Consider the following 24,477-nt stretch of genomic DNA (forward strand, 5'->3'; position numbering starts at 1 on the left):
CATGGCTCAGCAGATAGCCCTACCTGGGCTCAGAAGAGAAAATCAGATATATGATCATAAACAGTTACGTTTATAGTTACAGTAAACATAACTGAAACATATTTCTAGAGTTACCTGAAGAAACTGGAAAAATGCGCAGACTTTAGATTAAACTCTAAGGAAGGTAGGACTACATGCCTTGCCATTTCACTCTTGATCAAAAAACACATAAAATGTTGACTTCAGTATAAAGGATGTTATTTGGTAAGCGTTTGGTATCCTGGGAGACTGTTTATTTAGTGATGAGTCGTAAAATTGAATTATTTGGCCCCATGAATCAATGGTTTCTCCGATGTAAAGCCTCCATCAAGAAAAGTGCCATTGCTATTGCCATTGCCTGGTGGTTTGTCTATCCTGTTTGCTGCTGTGGAAACTAGTCATCTTGACTGTGTACTGGTATTATGGATTCTCTTGATTAGCAGGTGATTTTGGAGCAGAATGTAATACCCTCTCTGCATATTGAAACGTGGGGATCAATTAACTTTCCAGCAAGACAATTATCCCAAGGACATGTGCAAGTCAACCAAAGCTCGGCTCAGCAAGCAGACCTGGAATGTATTTAAGTAATGGCAGCATGGAAAACCAAAGAACACACCTGCGCTGGAGACTTTTGAATGTGGGTCAAGATACTAACAGAGACGCGTGTGTCATAACCTTGTTAGAACTTACCAAAAACATTTATGAGAGGTTATCAAGTGAAAAGGTTGCTCCACAGAACACTGACATTTAGGGGTTAAATCATTTTTCATATGGACATTTTTGGACAGGATTAGAACTACATGTTAACTGAACCTGATGTGTTTTGAAGATTAAGGGTTGAACAACTTCAAGTTCTTTTTTTCCACTTTTTAAAGCATATTTTTGTAAGCAACTAGTACTGGTATCATCTTCAAATGATTTTTCATGGTATATAGTCATGTGAAGAACCAATTAACACGCCTATCATTACAACTTCCTGCCTAGGCTATACACTATTCAGTTCTGTGGTCAAGGTCGGACCACCCAGCGAAAATGTAAGAAAAGCTTTCAAAGCACGACATCGCCAACTATATCGCCAAAAGACAGAAATTAGCATGCTAGCAAGCCTTTTATCAGCATCAACTGTAATGTTGTTTGTGTTTGTAAGGTTTTTGCATAACTTTTCATTACTTAATTGCTAGCTTTCAACTTAAACCCCTTACTACTACTTTAAGTAAAAAAATAAAAAACATACTGCCATAAATGAGATCAATATTCAGAACCAGAGCACCACCTATTGTCTAATATAGAAAATTACTTTCAAAATTTTTCCTGAATTTTGTTCAATTATTACACTTAAACTAGACTATGGCAATAACTTATTTTGGTGTATGAACTACAGGGTCCTTTTTGGATGTGCTCTTGCTCTTTAAGTTAAGTTAAGGTCAAGCTTTACCTTGTCTTTGGTGCTAAATAGCTCACTCTCCAACAGTTGGGTTGCACTGGGCCGCTCCGAGGGGTCCTGGCTGGTCAGCAGCTGGATGTAGTTGGCGAGGACAGGCCACTTCTGGGACAGAGTCTCAGGGACATTTCCCTGTCTGAGCTCCCCAAGTCTGTGCACACGTTCCATCTCTGTCCCAAATGGCTGGAATAGCTCCACTGCAATCACCCCCACACTGTACATGTCAGACTGAAAACATCACAAAGGTTACACCATGATTGCTGAGGGCAATCTATGTCTACAGACACCAAACATGTCTACAAACACAAATGTAGATACTTCGTTTTCAAATCACATTGTTTGCCTCCTAGTTAATTACATTTAATTTCAGAGATAAAAAGCAAGATGCCGGTTAATTTTTTTTTTTTTTTAACACAACACATTTCTATTTCTATCCCCTAAAAAGGTCATTTTAAAGTGTATGCATCTACAGTGCCTTGCATAAGTATTCACCCCCTTGGATGTTTTACCCTTTTATTGCTTTTATAAATCAGTCATGGTCAATATAAGTTGGCTTTTTAGACAAAAAAAATCACAAAAATGCCCTCTTTAATGTCAAAGTGAAAACAGATTTCTAAACAGTTATGTCAATTAAATAAATATATGTAATGAAAATAAGTTATTGCATAAGTATTCACCCCCTTTAAATAGACTGACCTAATTCAACAGAGGTCCAGCCAATTGGTGCTAGAAGTCTCACAATTAGTGAAATGGAGATCAGTGTGCAGTGAATGTGTCTCAAGTGATTGTAGTATAACGACACCTGTGTCTGGAAGATCCATTCACTGGTCAGTATTCAGTAATCAGTATTCCTGGCTACTGTTACACCATGAAGACCAAAGATCACTCCAAGCAACTCAGAGAAAAGGTTATTGAAAAGTATAGGTCAGGGGAAGGATACAAAAAAATGTCCAAGGCACTAAACATCCCCTGGAATTCTGTTAAATCCATCATCAAGAAATGGAAGGAATAAGGCACATGTGTAAATCTGCCTAGAGCAGGCTGTCCTCACAAACTGAGTGACCGTGCAAGAAGGAGACTAGTAAGAGAGGCCACCAAGACACCTATGACCACTCTGAAGGAGTTACAAGCTTCAGCAGCTGAGATGGGAGAGACTCTGCATACAACAACGTTTGCCCGGGTTCTTCACCAATCAAAGCTTCATGGAAGAGAGCCACTGTTGAAAAAAAGCTCCACTGGTCTCAGACCACAGAACCTTCTTCCACTTGACCATGGAGTCTCCCACATGCCTTTTGGCGAACTCTAGTCGATACTTGATATGAGTTTTTTTCAACAGTGGCTCTCTTCAATAAAGCTTTGATTGGTGAAAAACCCGGGCAACATTTTTGAATTTTTTTGTCCAAAAAGCCAACTTATATTGACCATGACTGATTTATAAAAGCAATAAAAGGGTAAAACATCCAAGGTGGTGAATACTTATGCAAGGCACTGTACATGTGATAACAGCTCAACAATGTTGTACACAACTCCAACATTACAGTATACATTGTTTATGTAAAATCACACATTAAAAAGGTGCAATCAGTGGTTTAAATATTTGACTGATCCTACATTAATAATACATTAACAACTAATAACAGTTAATAACAGTTGACGATTGGTCCTGTGGCTTGTATGCATATATATTTTCAAAAGAGCCGAAACAGAGAAACAAAGTGTGTAGAGTGCAGATTGATATGAGGGAACACTGTTTATTTACCATATGTTCAGAGCCCTATCATCATAACATTTCAGTTTTTGACTCTCTGCACCCTGTGGCCATATAATAACAGGCATGCTATACTTCACCTTTGAGTCATAACGTGAGCCCTCCAGTTGCTCTGGGGCAGCATACACAAACGTCCCAACACCTGTGGTGTGTGTTGAACCTGCTGGAGGTCATCAACACAAAGAGAAAAATACATTTACCGAAAGATTACTGTTGGGTTATGGCAGCTCCAACGGTTAGGACATGATTTCTAACAATTTAGTGATTACATTATGAAGCACAAAACCCACAGAACAACAATGGCGCCATCTATCGGCAAATTGCAAAGAGGTATGCAAACATTTCCTGTAGGCTACTTGTGAAGTATGTAGTAATAAATGGGGAATAGACATATAACCGAAAGTTCTTACCATTGCAAGAGGAGGTGGGTAACTGCTGATCATTATCATCCACAATAATATCCTTGCAAGCCAGCCCGAAATCTCCAATCCTTACATGGCTGTCATGTCCATGGAGAAATATATTTCTGGGCTTTAGTAACACAACAGAAACGGACTGAAAGTTAGGAGCTTGATCTTGCAGCGCTCACGTGGAAGAGTGAGCTACACATTCTACAAACAAACACGCCTGCAATCTAGAACACTTGTTGCCGCAAAATGAGCGGCAAATGATTATTTTTTAAATCTGGCACGTCATATTTGATTTCGAATGCGCCTATCCAATTGTAAATATGAGCACGAAAACCTGCTATAGTCCGTACTGTATGCACCATAGAATGAGCAAAAATCCAGTATTTGAGGACAGTACCGTGTTTGATCATGTAGAGTATAAATTACATGAAGCTATAATCAAAGGAGAAATCTTTTTTATCAACAAGCTGTTGAAAATACATCATGTCAACGAAGCCATTCAAGTCTGGAAATATTGCACGGTTTTTTCAAATGTACAAAAACGGGTAGGTTACAAATTAAATATTTCCTACTGTATTAAACATGTATTGTATGTTTACCAAATATAAACTTAGCCTACTACATCACGTGCCCTGACATAAACGTATTCACTATTAAATGTAAACACAGAAATCTGACAGTAAAAGCTTAATATGATTATTCTGATTTTGTCGTCAGGCCCGATTACGCAACATCATATCTCACAGTGTTCCCATTCTTTAGTGAATACTTTAGGCCTACCTGCCTGATGTAGCATGCCCAAGACGATGTTCTGACAGCTGACTAACAGAATCAGCCCGAAGGCCGCCCAACTTCTGCACGGCGTAGATAACTGAGTGACGACTATTGGATAAGCCTCTGTTTTCGGCACGCATTTCAGAGACGTGACTTTCACTGTAAATATCCAGTATTACCAAAATAAGACAGAAAACAACGTCGAAGTGAAAAGTTGATAGTGATATTAAGTTTGGCACAAGTACGCCTATGTAAACGACTCTCCTTCATAGCTACCAAATCTTAATTCTTGTCTGGAGAAGACGACGAGAAAATGCGATAAAATCGACATGTTACGCATCATTCAAAAACATCAAAGAATCTTCGAAAATAAGACGGATGTCAACCGAGGGTACCAAGCATGGACTTAATACGGATGGATTTTACGAGGCAATTATGACAGAAAAAGTGGAGTTTATAACTAAACCTGAAAATAGACCCCTTGTCTGTCTGCCTCTAAACAATGTTAAACGGATTATTTTCTCATATCAGGTAATTGTATTCAATCTGGATCTTGATGTCATAGAATGCTGCGCAAAGCTGAGTGTATCTGTTTGAAACGTAGATTTAAAAAATAAAGTTTGTGTGCACAGCACTGCCGTCAACAGATTTCCTGGAATTTTCACTCTCATACCTTTTTTTTACCATAGGGTCTTGCTATCCTGCCTATCCACCTTGCTGCTACATACAGGAAGGTGCAAAGCCTGGAGGCTCTCCTGGATGCAGGCGCCAATCCTGAAATGAGGTAACTTTCCCCCGCAGCCATCATTTCCCTGCACCATATGACTGACCAGTACCAATTCTCCAAATTAAACTACTTTGTAATTAAACATTTTAATAACACTGAAATCATACAAACCCGGCCAGTTGGCCCTATTAGGCTTCACAATCAATAACAAACTATATTTCCCAGAGTTGCGATGTATAACAGTGACCTTCTATTCACCTAGGGACCAACGTGGTCGCAATGCACTACATCTGGTTATCACTCACTGGCCAAACATTGTGTCAGCTTGGCCCGTGCCACATTCCAAGTTACGGGTAACCATGGAGACCATGCAGCAACGGGCTGAGGACTGTCTGCGAGTGCTATGTGAACATGGCGTAGATCTGAACGCCCGGGTCAGCAGTGATAGCCGGCAAACTGGCCTCCATCTTGCTGTGCGGTATGGTGCCCTTCCTGCAGTGGGCATGCTGGCTAGCTATGGTGCCAATGTCAACCTTGCTGACATGATTGGCATGATGCCACTGCATATGGCAGCGGGCGTCCTCCACACGGATATCATCACCTGTCTTATTGAGCTGGGTGCGGATTGTAACACAGCAATGGAGTCCTCTGGTAACACCCCACTGCACATGGCTGTGCGGGCTGAGGCCAGCAGCTTTGCCGACACTCAGAGCAATAGCCTTAGCTGCATTAATGCAATACTAGAGGGCGACACAAAGCCCGATACTGTGAACCACGAAGGTCGAACTCCCCTCCATGAGGCCTGCAGTGCTGGCAGGGAAGTGGTCGTGGATGTCCTCCTCAGTTATGGTGCAGATATCAACAAGCTCTCCAGACGTGGAGAGAACTGCCTGTTCCTCTTCCTGGAGCACAAGCCAAACCTGAATAACACGCAACTCCTGGGCAAACTGCTCTCTCTCACTTCACCCTTAAAAATAACCAACTCCGAAGGTCTCCTCCCAAAATGCCTGGAGCTGCCCGAGTATGCCAGACAGAGATCGGAACTGATCAATTTCACACAACAGCCCCGTGATTTACAGAGCCTCTGCAAGATCAGAATACACCAACTCTATGGGGAGGATGACAAACCCACACTCAATGAGCTGCTGCCTCAACGAATAGTTGACTTTATCTTTGACTACTGGGAATGCCCACCTGAAATTGACTTCACCAACAATGATGAAAACCCACAGCCCCGTTTTCAATTCCGTCCAGATTTCATTCCCCGACATTTTGGGACTCTTCCTCCACGGTTTAATATTCCCCCAAACTTTTCAAATACACAACCAGGTTTTGCCAATGCCAGGCCACATTTTGTCAACAATCCTCCACATTTTCAGAATATTCCCAGAAATATCCCAAACATTCCACGAGATTTTCCATACATTCCACAAGATTTTCTAAACATTCTACGAGATTTTCCAAACATTTCACAAGATTTCCGCAACATCCCACGAGATTTTCGCAACAACCCACGAGGTGCCCCAAACACTCCACGAGATGCCCCAAACACCTCACAAGATGCCCCAAACACCTCACGAGGTGCCCCAAACACTCCACGAGGTGCCCCAAACACCTCACGAGGTGCCCCAAACTCTGCACGAGATGTCCCAAACATTCCAGACATACCCAGAGTCTTCCCTGGAATACCTGCACCTTTCCCAAACATACCGAGAGCTTTCCCAGACATACCTAGAGTCTTCCCTGGCATACCCGCACCATTCCCAAACATGCCCCAAAGCTCTGGTTTCTCATTCACCTCCTCAGATTTCCCCAACTTTCCCGATTTCACAAATTTTAGAGATTTCAGTAACAATTGAGACAAACCTTCTGAGGTCCCTATGAAACGATAATCTGACAACTCAGCACAGCACATTTCACTCACAGTCTACCTCAATGTAGTTCTTATGAACAGAGTGGTTACTTGCTTGCAATAAAAATGTATAATGACTTGCCTTAAGGTCTCTGTGCATAATTCCTCTAGAATGGATGTATTGTACTCCTTCCAGTATTTTACGTAGTATATGAAACAGTTGTTCTGTGTCTGGAGATCTGTGTGGACCTGAAAATAATGAGAAATACTTGAATTTTGCTGTAAGCACAATACATAGAAGATAACTGTTTTAAATTGCTCAGTGTTAATATATCAGGTGTCATCTACACATTATAGATTTCAGGAACTTAGAATCTTAAATGATCACTTTCTTTTTAACTCAAAACTGTTAAAACAGTTCAGAATATTCAGAATTACATATACAAACACAAAAGTGAGAAGTGATTGAAATTACCTGTAATATGAGTGAGCTCCTCTTTGGGCTCAGAGTTCCTCTCCTGGATCCAATCCTTCAGGGAGCGCTCACACAGTTGCATCTGAATATAGAGCATCAGGTGGAACTGCACCTGCAAAATATCCAGAATAGAACAAATACAAACCTTAAAGCAGCACTAAGGAGTTTTTGGCTTGGAGCTCCCCCTAGCAGTGAAACCTGTTGAAATTTGCTTTCCTCGTTAATGACAAACTAGCGAGTCAACAACTTTGCTAACACAGTCAAACATCAAGCAAGTGCAAGACAAGACAAAGCAGGACAGGAAATAAACTACTTACTTATCCGGCAGAAAGATGGCTAGCTCTGAATCGAAATTGCTACCCAATCCTAGTCGCGCATGCTCAGACACAAAGGACCAGGCGGCTCCAGAAATCCTACAGACCGCAGTAATTTCCCTACAGACCCCCGATGGCAATGGCGGAGAGGCCATTCTCCATATTAAAAGTAATTGTAGATGCACAATTTTTTTTAAGCTGTTATTTTAAGGTAGAATTGTTACATAGTGTTACTTTAAGAAAAAAACATAAAACCAACAAATATATGCATGTCATGCTTTTTGTAAGAGTATGTGTGTGTGTGTTTGGAGGGGGAAGCAGAAAAACTGTAACATGACTTTTCCAAAAGGGGCTATACAAGCTGTGTATGAATGGGTAGATGTCTGAGGCATTCATCTGTAAAACGCTTTCAGTGCTCTATGTGTAGAAAAGTGCAATATAAATGCAGTCCATTTACCATTTATCCATATTAGTCTCAAGCCATTCTTACCTCCTGTGGTTGCCTCTCAGCCCACTGGTGACTGCTATCTACATCAATGTAGGAGTTATTGTTCATCTCCCCTCTGTTCCCACTGAGGTCCTCCTCTGACAACCCAGAGCCGTCCCAGCCCGTGACGGGGCAGGTGCCAGATGTGGGGAGTGGCTGGCCCAGGTACACACAGGGGACAAAGTGGTCTGGATTCCGTGTAACTTTTGAAAACACAACCTTGGAACTCTCTCCTCCGGTAGGTCCAGCTCTCTGCGAGATGCTCCCCGATGTGTGTGTGTCATCAGTTATGGAGTCCCTGGGACAGCCTGAGCTTTCAAACACGATGGATGAGCCATTGCTGCTGCCACTGCTTTCTTCTGGATATCTGAAATGTGTATAGAAATGTTTGTGTGATTCAGTGGCATTTACCATTACATTACATTAGTTAACATCAAATGCAAAAAGGTATATAAATGAATCAAGGGGAATGAAATCACAGCTGCAATACCTCAGTGATGGTCTTTCAAGGGCTGGTAGTACAGGTTTAGATACAGAGTCTGATGAACAGAAGAACGTTTGTAAGATTTATTCAGTTTCTACTGGTATCTTGTATATCCTTCAAAATGAAAAAAGTTCACAATCTGCTTAAGAATGTAAAGACATCCCATTCAAAATGTGCAGATAACAGCTGAAAATATTTCAATGCCAAAGTAAGACACCTTCAGGCCACTTACTGTCTGTTGTCGGCTGAACATGTTCCATCCAGGCAGTGTGGTAGCCTACTATGTGAGGGTGCTGAAGACTGGATAAGACTTTCACCTCTCTGAGAACCTAAAAACCAAGTCAAATCGACAATTTACTCAAAGAATGCACAGTGCGCTGCCATTTAAAATGAGGTTCACGTATTATTTTAATAATCATTGTCAATTTGAACACAAAGACTAAAGTGACACCTTCATGCAGTCATCTCTGGTCACATTCCTGATGAGAATTTTCTTCACAGCATAATACTGACCATCCAACTTGTTGGTCACCTGGAAAAGAGTGATGTGATCTAAGATTATCTAACCAACAGTATGCTGCTATACTATATGAACTTCATGAGAGAACACCACAAAACCATACCTTAAAGACTTTCCCATAAGAACCTTTCCCAACAGCTGAGATCTCTTCAAATTCACTAAGGTACCGTGAAGTTTGTGCTTGGAAAAGGTCATCTTTTGTTCTGTGTTCATGGCAAAGAAATCAAAACTTTCAGAAAGACACTCCTAAAGCAACAGTAACCTATAAATGAACATGGCCATCAGAAAACATTGTTCCTACCTTAAAAGGTTACTCTCGGCATCAGTACCAAGGTATTTATAATCCTGGGGGCACAGTGAAAAGTTACTGGTTAGTCCAGATATTCAGGGAAGGGCTTATGGTTAGTTGACTACCTTGGCCTTAGGGGCTTTAGAGGATTTAGACAGACTCTAGACTTAGAAGTGCAGATATTACACAACCGCTCCCCAGATACAATCAGCACAGGCCTGACGATCTGACATTATGCCCTAAAACAGATATCATGTGAGCATTTAAATCAGGTGTCATTTGACTATTTCCATTCGATAAGTATTTTTGAGTGTATTTGAACAGAATCACTTTCTTGCGGGATCAATAATCCCAGTGCACACACGTTGAGCCATCCCACCTGGGGAAGGAGCGAGGAGCTGGCAGCCCGCAAGAGCTCAGTGAAGGCACGGTTGTGCTGAAGTCTCACAGTGCTGAACTCATCACTGATGGCAAGGGGGGAGAGGAGGTTCATGCTGGCCAGTTTCTGACCAATCACTGGGGAAAGGTGGAGAGATGGGTCAGCAGTCAATGAGAGACATTTTTCAGTGCAGTTCTGCTGAGGGGAGTGTCTGCATATGCCATTACTGTGCCACTAACTTATATACTGCTTGGTAATGGAAAGTCATCTAATAATTTCATGGAGTAAGACTTATTGTATTTTCCGTAATATTTACCACTCTTATGCATTCTTCTGTCTCATAAAGTTCAGACTCACTTAAACCTTCCAACATGGTGTTTTTCTGTCAATTTGGTAACACTTTTGGCTGTCTTGCAAGGACACCACAACATAGTCTTACCCTTGAAGAGCGAGCGTGACCTAGTGGGATCTCTCTCGTAGACGAGGCACAAATGTTCCAGTAGTGAGCCGAGCAGCAGGTGATTGGGAATGGCAGACGTAAAATCTTGAATGGATGTGTTCTGTTTCCCAGCCAGCAATACTTCACAGCTGTTTTCTGAATCCGAGGCTTCATTTACAAAAGAAAAAAAGAAAGCAATTAGCAAAGATAAAAAAGTCCCTCCTATTAATCAACAAATAGCTCCTGTTTGACATAGGCAGAATTGTCCACTTCTTTTGACATGATACAAAGATGCCTCAGCATCTAAGCTAAAGGCTGCACACTCTGACTGTGGTCAAACCTGATACATTTTTGTGAGTAAACGAAAAGTCTTTCATACCTTCAGCAATAACTTTAGCAATGAGACCAACTATATCTTTTTTCTCTGGATCCATTATTGACACTTCAATCAAACAAACCTCCAACTCAGACAACTGTTTAGTAGAAGTACGACGTCAGACTCCTACCACTACACTAGTTGCTGTTTTCAGTGTAAACGGGTGGGTTAAGTGTGCTTATCTCTACAAAACATAACTACGCCCAAGGGACCACCATGGGAAACACTCCAAAATATCATAACTTCCCTTCAAAAGGGGGTGTGAGTTAGATATGGGCTGTAATCTGACTAGTACTAAGTACTAATACTAAGTGGTAAGTGGTAAGTGATATTAATGATGGTGCATCTCTTGAAACAATATACTCACTTATACCTATACTTAACCATAACAACGACACTGAATGGTCTGCTGCTCCCATAGACGAACCCTGGATGGCTAGGGCAAGGGCACAAACTTGCATCTCTGTCAAATGCAGGTGCACTGCAGATTCATGGCTCCTACAGAAACGTCAGTACCTCGGCAAGGGCACTTCACAAACGATGCAATAGTAGGCTGTCAACTGTCAACAGGCTGTCCCTCAATAGTATTACGCTTGTGTTTCTACAGTTCTGAATGGGAAACGTTTGCTTTAACACGGGATCTTGACAAGGCTAGGTAGCCTCTGGGACTACCATATTCACACCCCCTACTGCTCATGTCATCCTAGGCCATGGCTCAAAATAACTCGTCTAATTGAAGCATGTGTAAGTTATGCCACAACTCGCTAACGTTACTTACTGTCAAACTGAACATCCTCCTCGTCATCATCAGTTAAAGGCAGTGGGGTTGTCTCTTGTATTCTGCTACAAGTGGTTACATTCCTTTGAAACACAAGGTTGGCTGTGGTCCGACCATTATTACTACTCGAACTTTCCATACTGTTAACGTTCACGAATTTACCGCGTTGGTTCAACATGCTGTCTATACTTTGATTTAGCCCTCCACAAAACGAAGTGTTGACGTAGAAATGCACGTTATCGTCCTTTACCATTTAGACCTTCGTAATTCTTACAACAAATACGTTGAGTTAAGTTCCCATTGCTGTTCTAAAGATACCATATGGATTTGCACACAGGACACAACTACCTCCCCTCACCACAATTCGCCATGTTTAATTTTGCACACAAATCAGGGGGTGTGTTCAAAGTAGGTGATGAACAAAAAGCGAAAAATGACACATCATTTCTTATCTGTTCATTTATGTTCAGATAACTGTTCTTTGTCATATCCAATACCTAAAATATAAGAACATAAAATTATATCTTGGAGACAAATAAAATATGTCTTTTTTTCGTGCCTCTATTCAATCACACTTCATCGTTATCCCGTGAAGTTATTGCATCGTCACACGACCAGCGGGATGATGAAATGTTTCAAATACAAGTTCAAATACAAGTTTTTGATACAAATATGAAACAATAAACCAAAGGTAGCCGGTAAAACATGTATATGACACAAGTGTAGAACATGAAGTAATACTGAATGTTATATTCGCTGATAAAATGAATGTGTTGCAACTGCCAAAGACTAAGGGAACCTCCAATCTTGTACATATGGCTTGCATGACAGGCGATATTACTCAAATTAAATGTACGAAGCTCGCGAGACCAATGTTACGTGACGTAGCATGGTGTTCCACTGACGTACTAGCGCGCGGTATTAAAGAGTGTTGCTGCTGTAGCATGTAGCTATCAAGTAGATTTCAAAACAGTTAGAAATGCACCTATTGTCGTCTGTTTAACAGAGGCAGAGTTCATCGTTGTTTGTTAATTTTGGAAACGAAATGTCTGTGTTCAGCATGTATCAACAAGGCAAAAGTATTCGCTAAAAGCTACCCCTCACTCCTCACTCAAGACTAGACTAGATAGCTATTTAGCTAACATTACAAAGTTAATTCTAACTTATGTTATTGGACAACTGCCGTGGAAGCATCCTGCAAAATTCGTATGATAAAGTCTCTGGAATTTTCACAACAGCAGGATGATGGATAGCTGGTAAGTAAGCGTTTTGTTCTCAACAGTGTGCAACCACATATGGCGTAGTTTACGTTGAAAACATATACTAGTAGAATTATTATAACGTAAACAATGCATTAGCCACAGCTTGGTAACGCAAAAAGTGCTCATTTCATGTAACTGTAAGTATAGTTGCATGTTAATGATAAGTCAACCACTCGCAATACTGTTAATATTTAGAGTAAGTGATTTTCTTCTTCCCTCAGCAATGAACCAGCTCGAGCCATCAAGGCTATTGATAAACATTCAGTTCACCAGATCTGCTCTGGTCAAGTTGTTCTGACTCTTGCGACAGCCGTGAAAGAGCTGGTGGAGAACAGCATCGATGCAGGTTCCACCAATGTTGGTAAGCACCTCCATACGATAGTGAGACAATTGTAGTAGTGACTAGAGCTGATGGACTATGTTACCTGAAACCTTGGATATTTATCTCCACCTCTCCGCAGAAGTCAAACTGAAAGAAAATGGAGCAGAGTTGGTGGAGGTGTCAGACAATGGCAGTGGAGTAGAGGATGCAAATTTTGAAGCGCTAAGTGAGACCACGAATAGAAATGATTTAAAATCTCAGACTTTCCTCTAGCTTCTAAGGAAAAGCGGATTTTGTAAATGAACTAAATTTGTCTGTGTCCACAGCCTTAAAGCACCACACGTCCAAGCTGCGTGAGTTCTCAGACCTAATTCATGTGGAGACCTTTGGCTTCCGTGGGGAAGCCCTAAGCTCTCTCTGTGCTCTCAGGTATGTCTATTGTACTGCAGTATCTCACCTCTCAGTTTAAACCTTTCAAGATCGTAATAAATCAGGTTAGGCAACCTTTACCTTGGCTACTCAGCCAATTCATGTAGGAATAAAACGCAATAAACATGAAAGGCACTGATGAATTAACTAATTACGCTGAGATGCTGAACGTCCCCTCTTGTTTACACAGAATTCTTCAAAAGTAGACAGGTGTTTTTAAGGGTTGCAGAACTTTTAATTTGCTGATGTTTGTGTGATTTCTGTGGGCTTCCTCTCCTCTTTGCCAGTGACATAAGTGTGGTGACGTGTCACAAAACTGCCCAAGTGGGCACGCGGCTTGTGTTCGATAATAACGGCCGTCTGACACAGCGGTTGCCCCATCCCCGTCAGCAGGGCACCACAGTCAGCCTGCAGCAGCTCTTTTACACTCTGCCTGTTCGACACAAGGAGTTCCAGCGCAACATTAAGAAGGTATGAGGTCATTAGTGCGCATTGAAAACTTGTGAGTGTCCATGAACGGCTGTGTTTTACAACCAGGGTCTTTCTCTGAAAGTGTCGGTAATTTGCTTGTAAATTTAAAGAAAATGTACTTGTACACATTGGTTGGTTTGACTTTAAGTAGGATCTCAGCCAAGCGTTCTTTCTCTGCACGTCATGCTTTTAGGAGTATGCAAAGATGATGCATGTCCTGCAGTCGTACTGCATCATCTCCACTGGTGTTCGCATCACCTGCACTAACCAGGTGGGTCAGGGGAAACGCAACACCGTGCTCTGCACCAGCGGGAGCAACGGCATGAAGGACAACATTGGAGCTGTGTTTGGACCCAAGCAGGTTAGGGCTGATTTGGCTCATAAGCCAGTATGCGTATTCATTCTCTTCTATATAGTTACCTTTTGGTTTAGTATGCAATATATGTTAATATTAAATGTGGACCAATGTCAGCCTGGGGTTAAACATGGGTTTATCGTGTGTAATTTGGATTGACCTGTGGTTTCTTCCCTCAGCTTCAGAGCCTGATCCCATTTCAGCAGCACTCCCCGACAGAGTCAGTGAAGGAGGATTATGGCCTCAGCAAAGCTGAACTTCCCACAGATATCTTCACGTGCGTTGGACTGTGTCATGTGAAATTGCTCAATTAAAGTAGATGGGGGTTTCCAGAGGCCATCCCTCATCAATCGCTTAAGATAAAGGGTTAAGAAACATTTTATTGTGATTTGTAATCCAGGTTTTCTTTAAAAAGTTGCTTTTCTATGTTTGTTTTGCAGTCTCTCTGGTTTTATATCCAGAGGCGACCATGGTGTGGGAAGAAGCTCAACAGATAGGCAGTTTTTCTTTGTCAACAAAAGACCCTGTGACCCCACAAAGGTGCGCACAAACACAAACAGTCATTCTTTAAACATATTGTTGTTTATTTTAATACCTTATTACATATTAACACTACTCATTTACCCCATACCTATTGCATGTTTACACTACAGATTTCAAAACTGGTAAATGAAGTTTACCATATGTACAACAGACATCAGTATCCATTTGTTGCTTTAAACATCACCATTGCTTCAGGTTAGTACGAGTCTATAATTTCTTCAAGGTAGTAATAATCCAACACAATTGTATTGGTCATATTGTTAAGTACTGACTGCTGGTGTCAGCTAAGCTGTTGACCTCTGCTCTTTTCTAGAATGTGTGGATGTGAATGTCACACCAGACAAGCGTCAGATCTTCCTTCAAGAGGAGAAGCTTCTGCTGGCTACCCTAAAGAGTTCACTGATTGCAATGTTTGAAACTGGTGTTAACAAGATCAGCCTCATCAACCACCCTGCACCCAGTATGGACTTCTATCAATTGTGTTCTTAAATTTCTGATATTAGCTTATCCATTGTTTGTGAGGTTACAAATTATGATGAAATAATTGCATGATTAGATAATCTTTTTGTTTTAGGTGCATGTCGATTGGTTAACAACGCTTATATTGCTGAAAGACACCAGCCCACCATTTCAGAGGAAGTTACTGAGGATGCTCCCGATTCTGCTCTATCTAGCCCAAGGCCGCCATCCCTCAACCTAGCAGGCTTAAAAGCAGCCTTCTCTAATCAGCAGTCTTCAGCCACTACAGCAAGGAAGGGTGACAGTAAAGAGGTTTGCAGTGGTTCAAGTCAGAGGACCATGCAGTCGTTTTTCAGTTGCTCAGAAAAGACTACCTCTTTTAAATCATTCAAGAAATCCCCACTGAAACACATTCTAAAGGACACATTCAAGTCTTCTTCCGAGAGGCGATCTGTGCTTGGTGTCTATAAATATGACAAAAATTCAGAGAGCGAAGCTGATTCTGGTATGTCAGATCACTGCTCTACCACAGGTACGCCAGACAGCTTGTGTTCCACCAAATCGGAATTAGACTCACCTGACATTCATATTAAAACGGAGTTGGATGATAGGCCTGTGAACATGGATTGTGTCGTGCTGGAAAACATGACACAGGAACCAAATAATTCCAGTCAGGATGTAGAGGCTAGCCCAGAGGCAAAGAAGGCCAGACAAGATGAGATCCTGTCCACGGGATCCTCTGACTCAGGCCCCAGGTGTGTCACGTCCTTCGCCGATAATAAGCTTGATGCCCCCACAAAAGTTCAGAAGAGAACTGTGCCATTGTCGTTCAGCATGAAGGAACTTTCCGGAAGAGTGATGAGACTTCAAGAACAGCGGAAGGGGACTGGAGACGGTGGGCCAATGTACCGGCGCTTCAGGGCAAAGATCAGTCCAGGGGAGAACCAGTCTGCGGAGGATGAACTGAAGAAAGAGATCAGGTATTTTACAATACTCATAGAAGAAGAAGTTGAAGAAGCTGTCTTAATAGCAAGCTATACCACAGTATTAAACTTGGCTTCTCTTTTTTTTCAGCAAAGACATGTTCAAGAAGATGGAGATCATTGGGCAGTTTAATCTCGGCTTCATCATCACCAAAGTGAATTCTGACCTTTTCATAGTAGACCAGCACGCCACTGATGAGAAGTACAACTTTGAGATGTTACAGCAGCACACTGTGTTACAAGGACAAAGGCTCATAGTGTGAGTAGATTGTGCGTTTCGCCTGTCTTGCATATTCTCATTTAACTGATCCAAGGAAGTGACACAAGTTCCATGTTCCTCTGCAGGCCACAGAATCTTCACCTTACCGCCGTCAGTGAAACAGTGCTCATGGATAACCTCGAAATCTTCCGGAAAAATGGCTTTGAGTTCTTGATTGATGAGGATGGTAGGAGCACAAGACCGCCTGCTGTTTTTTTGTGTTGGTCTTTTTATTAATGATCTCTGTGACGTTGTCATGTTATTTTCATTCCGTGTATTTCCAGCACAAGTCATGCAGAGGGTGAAACTGGTGTCCCTGCCCACCAGTAAGAACTGGACCTTTGGCCCAGGTGACATAGAGGAGCTCATCTTCATGCTGAGTGACAGTCCAGGAGTGATGTGTCGGCCCTCCCGGGTCAGGCAGATGTTCGCCTCCAGATCTTGTCGCAAGTCTGTGAGTGAGGATACAGTAGATGCTTGCTTACACTTCAGTCATAGAATAAAGCACCATCTGTAACATTAGTACATCTTGTGTGGATGCTTGATAGTCTTTTAACTATTTATTTTTTCCCAGTAATGTTTGTGCTGCCATTTCTTTTTTTTTTAAGTCGTATTCAACTCCTTAATTAATTGATTGTACAAATCTTAGAGAATACAAAATATATGGATATAATTATTTATTTCACCACATTCATTAAGGTATACTGTGTTTGTTTTGATGTGTCACAAATTTAAATCACAATACCATTTAAAGTAGAGCAATGTATGCCTGCTCCTAGAGTTTTCTGATGTGTCGCTTCCTTCCTGTTAGGTCATGATCGGCACAGCTTTGAATGTCAGTGAGATGAAGAAACTTGTGGGTCATATGGCCGAGATTTCGCAACCATGGAATTGTCCACATGGTCGACCCACCATGAGGCACTTGGCAAACCTGGACCTAATTTCACAGGATTGAAACTAGCCAAACGCTGCAGTTTTGTGTAGTGAAACCCCCTTTGGTTAGAATAATTAGCATTTCAGCATACTTGTGCAAAGACCTTTCAAATAAATGTGTTTTAACATTGATGGTTTTAATTAAAAGCTCCATCCTAACGATTGTTTTAATGATGGCATTACCCTGTTGTTCAGTTTGAACGCTTGAGCGCACATTAGCCAAATATTTGGCAGGTTTATTTTATGTACATATGACAAATATAACCAGTTTATGTTATTTTGTATGGAGTTTTGTACTTTCAGACATTTAATAAAAACATTTAATAACATGTCTGTATCTGCTTCATCCGGACACTCGACTAATGCCCTCCATAAAATGCTGTTTGACACTTCGCAGTCTCCGTAGAATAGGGAACACCTTGGCAACTCAAAGTTGTTACTGTTGTCAAGTTAGCCTTTTCGCTAGGCTTCGCTATTTAGACTTGTACCACAGCTAAATGGCGAAAGGAGACAAAAAGAAAAAAGGGCTAGACGCCAGCCCGTCACCAAAAGCATCGTTAATTAAATTAGGAGCCTCTATAGCTAGCCCTGGATATGATCCAGTAACTGAAGATGTGACCGCAGAACCGGAGAATGAGTTATCCTCAGCATCTGCTGTGTCACAATTACAACCTGCTGCTCAGCATGAAGCGAAAGAGACCCCTAAAGAAATTCCTTTCCTTGTCAACATAATCATCGAAAGGTCGGCTGTTCAATGAAATTGTTTGGGTGTACTACTTTGTTATAAATAAGACCTTGTTTCTTTCTTAATGTCTAGCCTGATTATTGAATATTGACAGATATGAAGGTGAAAAGGTTAATGGCCTGTTCCAAGGAGAAGGGGTCGCACATTTCCATGGAGGTCATGTTTACAAGGTGACGATCTAAATGACTGTCTTGACTGTCTAAATGACTTATCTAATTACTTTATCAAAAGATAACAACTATACATCACACTACTAAAGAGAATGAGACGACTTTATAAGATACTCTTTATAAGGTACTTGTCAGCATGCTCAAACATTGTAAAACATAATTTGTAGATGATGTAGATAAGAGAATACAAAAATAATAATACTAATAATAAATACTAATCGTATTTAGTAATAATACTAAAACTAGTTTAAGATATGTAAGCCTAGTTATAGTCTCACAAGATGTACTGATACAAAATATATTTTTTCCAGGGTTTGTTTTCAGAGGGACTAATGCATGGACGTGGCATCTACATATGGGCAGATGGAGTTAAATATGAGGTATTTCCTCAAAAATGTGATTTAAAGTACCATGGCTTCATGATAGGATATGCCCTACCTTCAATTCCTTATTTTTATAGTTAATGTGCAGGATTGTGTTAAGGTTTGTAGTACAAGTTAAAAAAGTTAATATATACAGTATATTGTGTATATATATATAATATATATATATATATTTAACCATTTTTAAACAGGGAGACTTTGATTCTAATGTCCCCATGGGTCTTGGGATCTACACATGGCTGGACGGAAGTTACTATGAGGGTGAGGTGTTCAATGGAATTCGTCATGGTGGTATGGGAATGTACAGGTGTGGCAAAACCTCTGTCACTTACAGAGGACAGTGGCACCTTGGGCACCGACATGGCAAGGTACAGATGCCACAGTGCACAAGAACTGTACACACATGGTATACGCTTACACATGTCTTACAATGGATATATCTTGTTATGTTATTTAGATGTGCATTCCTGACTAGTCAGAGGTTTGATACTGTTTTGCAGTAGTTGTGTTCAGGGCCCTCTCATCAATTTTGGATGAGTTATTCACATTCTCTACATATCTGATGTATCTGCAGTCAATCCTTTTAATGGTAGTTACATAGATTCTTTTGTTGAAAACAGGGTATCATATACTACACCCAGAGGGTGACATCTTGGTATGAAGGAGACTGGGTCAACAACGTCAAGGAAGGATGGGGCGTTCGTTGGTACGCATGATATCCTAAAGAGCTTATTATACAAAGACACTTGATTAAAGAGGTCTTATATTTGTTAGTTTCGTATTTCCCCATGACCCTCTGTAGTTATCCATCTGGAAACATATACGAGGGTCAGTGGAAGAACAACGTCAGACACGGAGAGGGGAAGATGAGGTGGCTGCAGCTGGGCCAACAATACAATGGATCATGGGAAAATGGCATTCAGGTCTGACTCAGTACGAGTTGAGAGAGTACACGTCATTCAGTCCTGTCTTAAATCTTAAAGTGTACATATGATGAGATGTCTCAATGTATTTGTGTAAACAAAGTCTTATGCATGTTCTTGTGATAACACCCAAAGCAAAAAAGACAACAAAAATAACTCAAAATAATACCATAGAGATTGGACCAACAAGCTGACCTTGTACCTTTTCGCTGTTGTGCAGCATGGAGAAGGTACACACACGTGGTATCTGAGGAGAGTTCCTGGCACTCAGTACCCTCTGAGAAATGAGTACACAGGGACTTTTGAGCAGGGCCTTCGTCACGGTCAAGGCACCTTCTACTACGCAAGTGGAGCTGTGTATAAGGGTGAATGGATGTCTAACAAAAAGCATGGCCAGGTTAGTTGTCATTAAATCTGTTTAGGTAAACCGCACCACTGAGGTGACAGAACATTGCAAATATGAACTAGTAAGGAATCAGATGGATCAGTTACAGCTCCTATTTCTTTTACACAGTTATATGTTCATATTGACATATGCATGGGTCTAAACATTGCAGGGCAAGTTTATTTTCAAAAATGGACGCATATTTGAAGGGGAGTTCATTGATGATCACATGGCAGAGTTCCCGTCATTTTGCATCGACGGCTTTCAAACTCCAGATCTTAGTGGGATCCGGACACACACTCCCACTTCCTGTGAAGGTTAGCCTGAATAGAACTTATATTCAGAAATTACAACCTGAGAGCTCCATAATAACACGCTGTGATTGGATGTCTTCTTTAGACGATCGTCCTAGACGAGCTGTGGGCTCGTCTGGTTGGGCCTCAGTGCTCGGACCTGACATGACTCTTGACATCCATACGCTGCTGGAAAAACTCCCTGAGGCTCACAGAGACGCAGAACTCAAACAGGTCAGTACAGCCTTCACCTCACCTCACCCAAACCCACCCACAGTATCCCTACATCTATTTGCATTTCACACAGTCAATTAATAATAATAATAAATAATAATACATGTTATTTATATAGTGGCAAAAATAATGAAATTGTTTACAGAGCACGTAGATGTATCAGGGGCGGGGTAGAATGAATGCATGTGATGGGGATGGGTAGGTGTAGGGAGAGGGTTTGTGTAAGTATATGAGGTAGAGAGACTACAGCAGCATCCCAGAGTGGAGACCGTCTAGACTGGGAGGGGAAGAAAAGAGACAAAAACAGTGGGCAGAGCTCGGCTGCCTAATATACGTATGTGTACTTAATGGTAATGATGATGAGGAACAATGTTCACAATTCACATCCATCGGCATTTGCGGGCGAAGGTCACGCTATAAGAGAGAGAACATTTGGTTAGTAAACATCAATTTGATAAACAGATAAAGAGATACACTTAGGTAAACAATTAACAGTAGGTACTTTATCAGTTTTAATGCCAGCATAATATGATATAGAAGGAGAGGGAGAGGCTGCCCGGCATGGTGTATGGACATTTTGTTTATGTTTAGTTTTGATGAGTTATGTTACTCTGAGATTTTTAATGCTAGTGTTGGATGTTAATGAGATGTCATCAAGTGTGGGTAGATGGCTGGATAATGTCTTTCTCAAATGTTTAGGGCCTGCAAGCATAACCTCAGATTTATCTGAATTAAGGAGAAGGGAAGTTGTTAGTCATCCATGCTTTTTCTTTCAGGCAAGCTTTTATCTTTCACTTTTCAAGTGTCAAAGTGTTCTTGAGCAAGACACTGAACCCTCAATCACTCCAGATGCGTAGGATAGATGGCAGCTTCCACCATCGGTGTATGGATGGGTAGATGCCTGAGGCATTCATCTGTACAGCGCTTTGAGTGCTTTATGAGTAGAAGAGTGATATAAAAATGCAGTCCGTTTACATTCTACTGTGTGCCAGGTGGAGTTTGCTGTGCTGCGCCACATCGCTGAGCTCCGCGCAATCTACAGCTTCTACAGCAGCCTGGGCCTCGGCGAGTCGCCAGACAACACCTTCTTGCTCACGCGCCTGCAGCTGTGGCGCATGCTGATGGACTGCGACGTGCACCTGAGCGCCATCACCCTGGCCCACATGGATCGCCTCGTCACTGGTGAGGGAGGAAGCCAACGCTTAGCCAGCTTCTGATGACTGTCAGCCATGTTTTCAAAATTGAGATTAGATTTAAATTCTAGAGCAACTGTGGTATTTAATAACACTGGTACTTAATGTACAAAATTACATTAAACTTTAAAATACAGTTAGAATTATAGATTACAAATAATTGGATACATAAAGAATTTAATTTAATTTAACTTAATTTAATTTAATTTAATTTAATTTAATTTAGTTTAATTATTCATATAGTAGAAAAAGTGCTCGTTTCTTTAAGCCACTTACCTCAACTTTTGCTCCAATCTGTGTGAAATGCAGGGGATATCCCACCTGAAGAGATTCACTCCCCCCTCGCCACCATGTTACTTAGGAATTTCGTCAGCATTTTAGTCATCCTGGCATATCACATGTACCATAAGGAAGTTGGGTAAGCCCTTTAGCACAAAACTAAAAAAATCTACGTTTGTGAGTGTTTCTGGGGAGAAGCTTATTTTATACTGTATGTCCTAATATCTCATTCCAGAACATCTGGTAATGGTGTCATTGTTGGATGCTTCTCCAAGCTGATGAGAGAGAACATTATCCCTAACGTGATGCATGTCAAAGGTACTCCAGCGTATGTCTAGTTCTGCCCACAAATATGTGTGCTCTTCCTACAGCACGTATTGTGAGAGTAAAAGGGCCTTTTGCTAATCTCTGTTTGCAGGCCTTCTCTTCCGGGACCCAGTACGAGCAGTGATTGCTATGAATTACATTGACAAAAGTTGGGAGATTCACCAGACCTTCTGTCAAGTCAACTCAATCACACACCCAGACAAAACCATGACCATGAGGCAGTTCATATGGATGTTCAAAGTAACATAGCTCATTTATTCTTCATCTGCGAGAAAAACAAATTGTCATCATGAATGTTTATGCCCCCTGTAATGGGAACTCTAACGTGATATCCACTCTCCACAGGATCTTCATCTGTTTGACAGCGTTCTGACACCTAGAACAGTCTTACAGATCCTGTCTCTGGAGAACCCATCGGTCTACAGTGACTCCCATAGCAATCTGGATGTAGAGGTCAGCTCCAAGGGGCGTTACCCATGTCTTTCTGAATTTCAAGAACATTTTAATATTTCACAACCTTATTCAAAACTATACTGTAATGTTCTTTAGAATGCACCTCTCAAGCTTTGACATATGTGTGTCTCTATTGACTGTAATTGCTGGCTTGCCCTTCAGAGGAACAAGTAGTGCTTACTCTTGTCTGCTCTCCTGGGCCCCACAGATGGTGTTCCTGGAGTTCTATGAGGCGCTGCTGGGCTGTGCCGAAGTGAAGAGCCAGATGGGTGTGCAGCCGTCGGCAGAGAGCCTTAGTGAGGCGATGACTTCTCTAGCCCAGGCTCCTCAGTACACCTCTCCTCTGGTCTGTAGTGAAGTACTATGTAGTGAAAGTTGTGACTGTTGTTAAAATGAGTATTTAAGTTGTAGTAAGTAATTCAGGTGGTGTTGGCAAGTGACAAATGGCTAATGGCCTTCTGACTTCCAAAAGCCCCAGCCTCCATGCTCAATACATAATTATACTCACAAAAAAGGCAGGCCTGTAGATACATCACTGCCAGGACCTGTATTGGCTGATTATAGGTGGTGTATAGACAGATAGTAAAATGTTGTGAAATGTGAAATGTTACTGATTACAGCAGGCTGATCACAGAGGCAACATGTTTGAATGTCAAGAATTCAGTCAAAATGTTTTATTTTAGTTATTTTAATCATCCCGCTCTTAAGCTTCATTTCACTTTCCTAGGAAAATCACTGAAATGCTAGAAAAACCAATACTGCTATATATTGTATTTAATATGGTCTACTATTACACTGAAATGTTATTTAGTTTTTCTCAATAATATATTCATGAAATCTTAGTCTGTCATCTGATACTGAAGTCTATTTCCAGGTTGGATCAATGGTGAAGTCTTCAAACCACATGTCGGCCGAAGGGAGCAGCGTTAAATCAGTTGAGGTGTGTTTAATACTCCATTAGGAAGACGGGGTGAATATTGGAAAAGCCTTTGGCAATCTCATCTTGTTATATTTTCAACTGGGCTATTACCACTCTGTGCTAATCAGCTTGTCATCGTGTAGGTGATGAAATCCAACGAGAGAGACACCCCTCACACACCTGAGGAGATGGCCTGTAGACAGAGCCCAGCAGGTCAGCTACAAATCCAGAAACACATCTCAAGATTTCAGTGCACCGACCCAAATTCATTTGTATATATTTTTCTTGGTGGTTCTCTCCATAACATTTGCCCGTACCAGGCACCGGTAGCTGTGCAGAGACGGATAGCTGTGATGCTGAACCGGTCTCAGACACCCTGGTCGAGTCTTTGGCCGCTCTAGATCCTAAAGGTATGTGCCAGTCCTCCTCCAGGGGGGTATTCCAACTACATAGTTTGGTGACTAAACGGGGTAAATTAACTCAGAGTGGTAAACCCCTTAAAAGAAGAGTCCTTTTGATAGAATGAAGCCATAGGGCCCTTCTATTAGGTTTACCACTTACTCTGACTTAACTTACCCAGGTTTGTCACTAAACTAAGTACTTGGAATACCCACCCCCAGCACATC

General features: G+C 41.4%; 3 protein-coding genes across 6 annotated transcripts; 2 read left to right on the forward strand and 1 right to left on the reverse strand.

Annotated features, from left to right (window-relative positions):
- Positions 1 to 6: 6 nt before the first annotated feature.
- On the reverse strand, positions 7 to 11,932 carry eif2ak1 (eukaryotic translation initiation factor 2-alpha kinase 1). Of its 4 annotated transcripts, none has more exons than XM_042706566.1 (14): positions 11,532 to 11,932; positions 10,378 to 10,545; positions 9,924 to 10,075; positions 9,572 to 9,615; positions 9,374 to 9,473; positions 9,202 to 9,282; positions 8,983 to 9,079; positions 8,757 to 8,805; positions 8,270 to 8,633; positions 7,466 to 7,577; positions 7,133 to 7,239; positions 3,638 to 3,758; positions 3,308 to 3,387; positions 7 to 1,687 (listed from the first exon to the last, which is right to left on the reverse strand). In XM_042706566.1, the coding sequence occupies exons 1-14, from the start codon at positions 11,782 to 11,784 to the stop codon at positions 1,427 to 1,429; spliced, it is 1,989 nt and encodes a 662-aa protein (XP_042562500.1). In that variant the 5' UTR covers positions 11,785 to 11,932; the 3' UTR covers positions 7 to 1,426. The 4 variants fall into 4 exon arrangements, with proteins under 4 accessions (XP_042562500.1, XP_042562501.1, XP_042562499.1 ...); XM_042706567.1 differs by having other exon boundaries at positions 3,308 to 3,390; positions 9,939 to 10,075; positions 11,532 to 11,931; XM_042706565.1 differs by having other exon boundaries at positions 3,308 to 3,390; positions 11,532 to 11,931.
- A 430-nt stretch (positions 11,933 to 12,362) lies between these two features.
- pms2 (PMS1 homolog 2, mismatch repair system component) lies at positions 12,363 to 17,876 on the forward strand. The gene is made up of 15 exons (XM_042706564.1): positions 12,363 to 12,787; positions 13,015 to 13,154; positions 13,255 to 13,341; positions 13,442 to 13,544; positions 13,832 to 14,015; positions 14,209 to 14,376; positions 14,550 to 14,647; positions 14,811 to 14,910; positions 15,024 to 15,108; positions 15,227 to 15,373; positions 15,488 to 16,352; positions 16,447 to 16,614; positions 16,701 to 16,801; positions 16,899 to 17,068; positions 17,426 to 17,876. Exons 1-15 carry the CDS (start codon positions 12,774 to 12,776, stop codon positions 17,567 to 17,569), a joined length of 2,574 nt encoding a protein of 857 aa, XP_042562498.1. The 5' UTR covers positions 12,363 to 12,773; the 3' UTR covers positions 17,570 to 17,876.
- Positions 17,877 to 17,917: 41 nt separating this feature from the next.
- Positions 17,918 to 24,261, forward strand: rsph10b (radial spoke head 10 homolog B; the record flags this gene model as incomplete). Its single annotated transcript, XM_042706569.1, has 18 exons — positions 17,918 to 18,289; positions 18,387 to 18,462; positions 18,774 to 18,842; positions 19,037 to 19,213; positions 19,466 to 19,551; positions 19,648 to 19,768; positions 19,989 to 20,165; positions 20,326 to 20,470; positions 20,553 to 20,680; positions 21,673 to 21,862; positions 22,183 to 22,291; positions 22,388 to 22,470; positions 22,571 to 22,719; positions 22,825 to 22,932; positions 23,141 to 23,278; positions 23,807 to 23,872; positions 23,995 to 24,064; positions 24,172 to 24,261. Coding segments are annotated over exons 1-18 (2,227 nt in total), but the record flags the coding sequence as incomplete, so codon positions are not given.
- Between the last annotated feature and the right edge of the window lie 216 nt (positions 24,262 to 24,477).

The sequence above is a fragment of the Clupea harengus genome, unplaced genomic scaffold (assembly GCF_900700415.2).
Source record: "Clupea harengus unplaced genomic scaffold, Ch_v2.0.2, whole genome shotgun sequence".
In the NCBI taxonomy this organism is placed as follows: domain Eukaryota; kingdom Metazoa; phylum Chordata; class Actinopteri; order Clupeiformes; family Clupeidae; genus Clupea; species Clupea harengus.